General features: G+C 35.9%; 1 protein-coding gene across 4 annotated transcripts in view; it reads left to right on the top strand.

Annotated features, from left to right (window-relative positions):
- The first annotated feature begins 8,826 nt into the window (after positions 1 to 8,826).
- The window catches only part of LOC100336868 (complement factor H), an 80,724-nt gene continuing 80,243 nt past the window's right edge, over positions 8,827 to 9,307 (top strand). For all 4 annotated transcript variants that reach the window (XM_059875649.1, XM_002693875.7, XM_005216730.5 and 1 more), the window contains exon 1: positions 8,827 to 8,956. In XM_059875649.1, the coding sequence (XP_059731632.1) occupies positions 8,899 to 8,956 (58 nt within the window). In that variant the 5' untranslated portion in view covers positions 8,827 to 8,898. The remainder of the gene's footprint in view (positions 8,957 to 9,307) is intronic.

Genomic DNA, 9,307 nt, shown 5'->3' with positions numbered 1-9,307 from the left:
GTAAAATTGAACATTTTCAGTTACTGCACCTAACTGTAAGTTTATTCCCACTGAGGACAAGTCTATTTGTTATCTCAACTGAAATATACTATTCAAGTAGTTTGATGATCTTTTCTATGATGATGTATATGGGTTTTTTTTCCATACCTCCAAGCAATTCTCTAACACAAGCTGAGTATCCTACAACTTAGTACATACTAATACCATCTACATGAAACAGCTTCAGATCCCAGAGGTTAAGAGCTCAGCCCCACAAACATGCTGCCCTCCCCACTTCAGAAGCCGATGACAAATCCATGTGACCCTGCACCTCTGGTCTAATCATTAATATTGGAGGTAGCTACAACTTCTGTGGTTTTTTTAGTGTCAAGGTAGACTTTTCTTGTTTTTATTTTATTATTATTATTTTTTTTTTACTTTACAATATTGTATTGGTTTTGCCATATATCAACATGCATCTGCCATGGGTGTACACGTGTTCCCCATCCTGAACCCCCCTCCAACCTCATTCTTCAATATCTGCAAATCAATCAATGTAACACACCACACTAACAAATTGAAAAATAAAAGCCACATGATTATCTCAATAGATGCAGAGAAAGCCTTTGATAAAATTCAACATCCATTTATGATAAAAACTCTCCAGAAAGCAGGAATAGAAGGAACATACCTCAACATAATAAAAGCTATATATACAACTTTGTCTTCAGGTTCAGTTACTTTGCTAGTGTGGCCCATGGAACTCAACAGAAACTAAATAGATTAACTCATGACCAGCCAGATGTAAGGGAGGCCTAAGGCAAGGTGTGATAGAAGTTAGTAGAAGACAGCAGGAACCTACTATGTGCAGAGCTTCCATGCTCTTCCAGGGTTCACTCTCCCAGTTCCTCCAAGCTATCAGTGCTGGAGATTATCAGAACTCAGGCACCACTACATGGGCATAAAGTATTTATTCATTCACCATTGCTAACTGATGGAACCTCCATTTCCTTGCCCTTCGCTGGACATCAGGAGGGTAGGATTGTTGTTTCAACTGTCTAATCACATGGTTGGTTCCCTGGGCAACTAGCTTCCATCCTTAAAGGATTTCCAAAAGTCACTGTATTAACATAACAAAAGACATATAGGAAATTTCAAAAGTTTCTAGAGTTCTATTCCCAAAATGGGGACAAAGACCAACTATGTCTATTTTATTGAAAATCACAATATCACAAACACGAAAATTGTTGCAAGTTTTTTTCAGATGGTAACATATTGGCAGTGTATTGTATCAATCATTATAATTTGCTTGCACAAATAAATTTTCTATTTGTCTTTGCAAAAATTTGATTTCTTGTATTTTTTAAACCAAGTATTAAACAAGTATTAATCAATTTTTTAACCAAGTATTTTAACCAGGTTGTGTTGATTATTAGTTTGTCTGCATTTGTTAAGATTTCAATCACTAATAACATTCTTTTTCCAGGCTTACAATTTCTTACTCTGCCAAAGTGCAAGGTTTAGGTCATAATAAAAGGGCTTTTCGGAGAAGGCAATGGCACCCCACTCCAGTACTCTTGCCTGGAAAATCCATGGACGGAGGAGCCTGGTAGGCTGCAGTCCATGGGGTCGCTAAGAGTCGGACATGACTGAGCGACTTCACTTTCACTTTTTACTTTCATGCGTCGGAGAAGGAAATGGCAACCCACTCCAGTATTCTTGCCTGGAGAATCCCAGGGACAGAGGAGCTTAATGGGCTGCTGTCTATGGGGTCGCACAGAGTCGGACACGACTGAAGTGACTTAGCAGCATAAGGGCTTTTCACCAGAAAATGGATATTTCCCTTTCCTGGAAAATGTAACTATCTGTAATTTAGGCCTTTTATGTCATTAAACTATCCGGCACAAAGATAGATATGAACACAGGCTGGGGACATTGAAGTCAGCCACCAAATGGTCACTGTCTATTGCTACATAATGTGGATAGGAAACTATATTTGAATACAGGAGATTCTCTGAGGATTCTCCTTTCCACTATAACATTTTCCAATAAAGGTTAATAGAAGACAGCAGAAACCTACTAAGTGTGAGATCCTTCTAATTTCTGACCATTTGGAAATGAAGTTTAGGTTAACCGCAAAAGGTAAGTGACATGGACTGTTTCATTGCTGGCTGAAAAAAAGGCAGATATATAATCAGGTTTAGAAAAACGAATTTATAATTTCAACAGACTCTGCTTGATTCTTATAAATAAACTTGTAAATTTCTAACTACATTTTCCTCTTGGCCCTTATGGTTTTAAAGAAAAATCATTCCATTTTTTAAAGTACAAGACACCTGTGTGGAGTTGTGACTAAATTAAAAGAGGTAATAATGTCACCATATATAAATAAGGTGATTCAGTAAGTTTGGAATGCAGTCTATAGAAAGAGAACAAAGGAATCTTCATTTTATTTATTTTTTTTCCTTAATCACCTTTTATTTTTTTTTAATAAATTTATTTATTTTAACTGGAGGCTAATTACTTTACAATACTGTAGTGGTTTTGTCATACTTTGACATGAATCCATCATGGGTGTATGTGTGTTCCCCACGCTGAACCCTGTCCCCCCTCCCTCCCTATCCCATCCATCTGTGTCATCCCAGTGAACTTCCCTGGAAGTGACATATGTCCCTCACTGTGGATAAACTTTTCGTCATTAACCTAGATGTTTTATCATTGGCGCTGTATAGATGGAGAAGTCTTGAGGCTACTGTAAGAATAAGACTGAAAACCAGAGGCAGGAGGCTTAAGTCCAAATCCTGAGAATACCAGGGACTCCAGGGAACATTAATCAATAGGAGCTCATCAAATGCCTCCATACCTACACTGAAACCAAGCACCACCCAAGGGTCAACAAGTTCCAGAGCAAGACATACCATGCAAATTCTCTAGCAACACAGGAACATAGCCCTGAGCTTCAATATACAGGCTGCTCAAAGTCACTCCAAACGCATTGACATCTCATAACTCACTACTGGACACTTCATTGCACTCCAGAGAGAAGAAATCCAGCTCCACCCACCAGAAAACCAACACAAGCTTCCCTAACCAGGAAACCTTGACAAGCCACCAATCCAACCCCACCCACAGGAGGAAACTCCACAATAAAGAGAACTCCACAAACTGCTAGAATACAAAAGGCCACCCTAAACACAGCAATATAAACAAGATGAAGTGGCAGAGAAATACCCAGGCAGGTAAAGGAATAGGAAATATGCCCACCAAGCCAAAAAAAAAAAAAGAGGAAGAGATAGGGAATCTACCTGATAAAAAATTCCAAATAAATGATAGTGAAAATGATCCAAAATCTTGAAAACAAAATGGAATCACAGATAAATAGCCTGGAGACAAGGATTGAGAAGATGCAAGAAAGGTTTAACAAGGATCTAGAAGAAATCAAAAAGAGCCAACATATAATAAATAATGCAATAAATGAGATCAAAAACACTCTGGAGGGAACCAACAGTAGAATAACAGAAGCAGAAGATAGAATAAGTGAGGTATAAGATAGAATGGTAGAAATAAATAAAATAGAGAGGAAAAAAGAAAAATGAATTAAAAAAAAAAATGAGGACAATCTCAGAGACCTCTTGGACAATGTTAAATGCCCCAACATTTGAATCATAGGAGTCCCAGAAGAAGAAGACAAAAAGAAAGACCATGAGAAAATACTTGAGGAGATAACAGTTGAAAACTTCACTAAAATGGGGAAAGAAATAATCACCCAAGTCCAAGAAACCCAGAGAGTCCCAAACAGGATAAACCCAAGGCAAAACACCCCAAGACACATATTAATCAAATTAACAAAGATCAAACACAAAGAACAAATATTAAAAGTAGCAAGGAAAATAACACACAAAATAACACACAAGGGGATTCCCATCAGGATATCAGCACCACCAAACCAGCTCTCCAACAAATGCTAAAGGATCTTCTCTAGACAGGAAACACAGAAAGGGTGTATTAAACTTGAACACAAAATAATAAAGTAATGGCAACAGGATCATATTTATCAACAATTACCTTAAATGTAAATTAGTTGAATGCCCAACCAAAAGACAAAGACAGGCTGAACGGATACAAAGCAAGACCCCTATGTAGGTATGTTGTCTACAAGGGATCCACCTCAAAACAAGGGACACATACAGACTGAAAGTGAAGGGCTGGAAAAATATATTCCATGCAAATAGAGACCAAAAGAAAGCAGGAGTAGCAATACTCATATCAGATAAAACAGACTTTAAATCAAAGGCTGTGAAAAGAGACCAAAAAAGGACATTATATAATGATCAAAGGATCAATCCAAGAAGGAGATATAACAATTATAAATATATATGCACCCAACATAGGAGCACCACAATATGTAAGACAAACGCTATCAAATATAAAAGGGGAAACTAACAATAACACAATAATAGTGGGAGACTTTAATACCCCACTCACACCTATGGATAGATCAACTAAACAGAAAATTAACAAGGAAACACAAACTTTAAATGATACAATAGACCAGTTAGACCTAATTAATATCTATAAGACATTTCACCCCAAAACAATGAATTTCACCTTTTTCTCAAGCACACATGGAACCTTCTCCAGGATAGATCACATCCTGGGCCATAAATCTAGCCTTGGTAAATTCAAAAAAATTGAAATCATCCCACTCATCTTTTCTGACCACAATGCAGTAAGATTAGATCTCAATTATAGGAGAAAAGCTATTAAAAATTCCAACATATGGAAGCTGAACAACACACTGCTGGATAACCAATAAATCACAGAAGAAATCAAAAAAGAAATCAAAGTATGCATAGAAATGAATGAAAATGAAAACACAACAACCCAAAACCTGTGGAACACTGTAAAAGCAGTCCTAAGGGGAAGGTTCATAGCACTACAGGCATACCTCAAGAAACAAGAAAAATATCAAATAAATAACCTAACTCTACACCTAAAGTAAGCTAGAAAAGGAAGAAATTAAGAACCCCAGGGTTAGTAGAAGGAAAGAAATCTTAAAAATTAGGGCAGAAATAAATGCAAAAGAAACAAAAGAGACCATAGCAAAAATCAACAAAACCAAAAGCTGGTTCTTTGAGAGGATAAATTAAATTGACAATCCATTAGCCAGACTCATCAAGAAACAAAGGGAGAAAAATCAAATCAACAAAATTAGAAATGCAAATGGGGAGATCACAAAAGACAACACAGAAATACAAAGAATCATAAGAGACTACTATCAGCAATTATATGCCAATAAAATGGACAACTTGGAAGAAATGGACAAATTCTTAGAAAAGTACAACTTTCCAAAACGGAACCAGGAAGAAATAGAAAATCTAACAGACGCATCACAAGCATGGAAGTTGAAACTGTAATCAGAAATCTTCCAACAAACAAAAGCCCAGGTCCAGACAGATTCACAGCTGAATTCTACCAAAATTTAGAGAAGAGCTAACACCTATCCTACACAAACTCTTCCAGAAAATTGCAGAGGAAGATAAACTTCCAAACTCATTCTATGAGGCCACCATCACCCTAATACCAAAACCTGACAAAGATGCTACAAAAAAAGAAAACTACAGGCCAATATCACTGATAAACATAGATGCAAAAATCCTTAACAAAATTCTAGCAATCAGAATCCAACAACATATTAAAAAGACGACCAAGTGGGCTTTATCCCAGGGATGCAAGGATTCTTCAATATCCACAAATCAATGAATGTAATACACCACATTAACAAATTGAAAAATAAAACTCATATGATTATCTAATAGATGCAGAGAAAGCCTTTGACAGAATTCAACATCTATTTATGATAAAAACCCTCCAGAAAGCAGGAATAGAAGGAACACAGCTCAACATAATAAAAGCTATATATGACAAACCCTCAGCAAACATTATCCTCAATGGTGAAAAATTGAAAGCATTTCCCCTAAAGTCAGGAACAAGACAAGAGTGCCCATTCTCACTACTACTATTCAACATAGTTGTGGCCACAGCAATCAGAGCAGAAAAAGAAATAAAAGGAATCCAAATTGGAAAAGAAAAAGTAAAACTCTCACTGTTTGCAGACGACATGATCCTCTACACAGAAAACCCTAAAAACTCCACCAAAAAATTACTAGAGCTAATCAATGAATATGGTAAAGTTGCAGGATATAAAATCAACACACAGAAATCCCTTGCATTCCTATACACTAATAATGAGAAAATAGAAAGAGAAATTAATGAAACAATTCCATTCACCATTGCAATGAAACAATAAAATACTTAGGAATATATCTACCTAAATAAACAAAAGACCTATATAGAGAAAACTATAAAACACTGGTGAAAAAAAAAAATCAGAGGACACTAATAGATGGAAAAATATACATGTTCATGGATCAGAGGAATCAATATAGTGAAAATGAATATACTACCCAAAGCAATCTATAGATTCAATGCAATCCTTATCAAGCTAACAATGGTATTTTTCACAGAGCTAGAACAAATAATTTCACAATTTGTATGGAAATACAAAAAACCTCGAATAGCCAAAGCAATCTTGAGAAAGAAGAATGGAACTGGAGGAATCAACCTGCCTGACTTCAGGCTCTACTACAAAGCCACAGTCTTCAAGACAGTATGGTACTGGCACAAAGACAGAAATATAGATCAATGGAACAAAATAGAAAGCCCAGAGATAAATCCATGCACCTATGGACACCTTATCTTTGACAAAGGAGGCAAGAATATACAATGGAGAAAAGACAATCTCTTTAATAAGTGGTGATGGGAATACTAGTTAACCACTGAAACTAGAACACTTTCTAACACCATACACAAAAATTAACTCAAAATGGATTAAAAATATAAATGTAAGACCAGAAACTATAAAACTCCTAAAGGAAAACATGGGCAAAACACTCTCCGACATAAATCACAGCAGGATTTTCTGTGACCCGCCTCCCAGAATATTGTAAATAAAAGCAAAAATAAACAAATGGGACCTAATTAAACTTAAAAGCTTCTGCACAAGAAAGGAAACTCTAAGCGAGGTGAAAAGACAGCCTTCAGAATGGGATAAACTAATAGCAAACAAAGCAACTGACATAGAATTAATCTCCAAAATACAAGCAATTCCTGCAGCTCAATTCCAGAAAAATAAACCACTCAATCAAAAAATGGACCAAAGAACTAAACAGACATTTCTCCAAAGAAGACATACAGATAGCTAACAAACACATGAAAAGATTCTCAATATCACTCATTATCAGAGAAATGCAAATCAAAACCACAATGAGGTACCATTTCATGCCAGTCAGAATGGCTGCTATCAAAAGTCTACAAGCAATAAATGCTGGAGAGGGTGTGGAAAAAAAGGAACCCTCTTACACTGTTGGTGGGAATGCAAACTAGTACAAGCACTATGGAGAACAGTGTGGAGATTCCTTAAAATACTGCAACTGGAATTAGAACTGCTATATGACCCAGCAATCCCACTGCTGGGCATACACACCAAGGAAATCAGAATTGAAAGAGACACGTGTACTCCAATGTTCATCGCAGCACTGTTCATCTTTACCCACCAATGTTCATTTTTAGGAGAGCTGTGAGATTATCCCAAACTGTGGTCTATAGCAGTACTTCATTTTGTTTTCTAAATTAGTGAATATTAATGTATTGTATGAAACTGCTACAAATGTTTTATCCATTCTCTGAATGTTCATAGGACCAATGTGCATTTTTGCCATTTATGAATAAAGCTGCAAGGAACAGTTCTATGTGTCTTTTTGTGGACATGCACTCTAGATCCTCTGGTGAGGGAGAGGATAATGGGATAAACTTCCAGGTGCAAAATAGATGAGTCATAAACATGAAATATTCAAGTGGAACATATAGGCAATAACTATACAATTTTTAAAATCTTGATAGATGGTAACTAGACTTACTGTGGCAATTACTTTGAAATGGACAGAAACATGGAATTACTATACTGTGCAGTGGAAAGTAACACAATGTTGTAGGCCAACTGAGCAAAAAAATACTTTGAAAAAGAGATCTGATTTATGGTTATCAGAGGCTAGGACTGGAGATAGGGGAACTGGATGAAGTCAGTCAAAAGGTATCAACTTCCAGCTGTGAGATAGGTTAATACTAAGGATGTAGTGTACAACATGATTAATATGATTTAATTCTGCTGTCTCTTATGTATGAAAGTTAATAGGAGAGTAAGTCCTGAGTTCTCATCACATTTTTTTCTTTAATTTTATATCTATATGAGTTGATGGATATTCACAAACCTTATTGTTGTAATCATTTTATGATATATTAAAATTACATCATTAGGCCATACACCTGAAACTTATGCAGTGCTTTATGTCAATTATATGTCAACAAAATTGGGAAAATTGATAATCATAAAACTCACACATAAATAGCATGTAAGTAACGTGATTGTTCTATAACTTGTGTGACTGTTTTTAAGATCTAATATAATTACAAAAAAAAATCTATTCACTTCCTTAAGCCCATGAAAATATGAATGACCCAAATGGCTGGGGAAAAACTTCACCTACTCTCTAGAAGTACATTATTGAATGTTACTGTCTGATATATGGCTTTGGAACCAGTCCATATTAGCCACAGAGAGTTGTGCACATAGATGGCAGGTGATGAATACAATAACTTATTGTGAAACTACCAACAGAAACAAGTTGGGGACATCTTGAAACTTTGAACTTTGATATGTACACAATGGCACTAATTAACTAGGTTCATTGTAATGCATTTAAATTCAGTCACACTTGGTAACTGCACATGGAGCAGATTTTGAACCCTAAACAGTGCAACTGGAGTATTTGTGTGAATGTACCATTGTGAATATCTAACATGTTGTTGCTAATCAATGTCCTTCTCACCTCGTGGTTTTACACTGCTCACGGACAGGGTAAGTTGAAACAGATATAAACACTCAGCCTTCCTCCTAAATATAACTATTTACTTTCCTTGTGTGTATTCTGATCTAATTGACTGGTTAAAATAGTCTCTACACTGTGAGATAACCATAAGAATACATTAATGGAAAAATTATCAGATATTCACCTAAAAGAGGAAAACAAAATAAATACTTTTCTATGTCAGCTGAGTTTCACAGTGCAAAAAGGTATGTAGTTTATGGGGCCATGTGAATATGCTCATGAAAATGTGAATAGAAAATGTGTCACAGAAAAGCTAGATTATAATTCTAGAATGTTTAGGACAGTCTTACTTGTAATATGAGGAAAATCTGGAGAACAAT

This window comes from Bos taurus, chromosome 16 (assembly GCF_002263795.3).
Source record: "Bos taurus isolate L1 Dominette 01449 registration number 42190680 breed Hereford chromosome 16, ARS-UCD2.0, whole genome shotgun sequence".
Lineage (NCBI taxonomy): Eukaryota > Metazoa > Chordata > Mammalia > Artiodactyla > Bovidae > Bos > Bos taurus.
The sequence above is the reverse complement of the archived record's forward strand: the minus strand, read 5'-3'. Positions and strand labels throughout refer to the sequence as shown.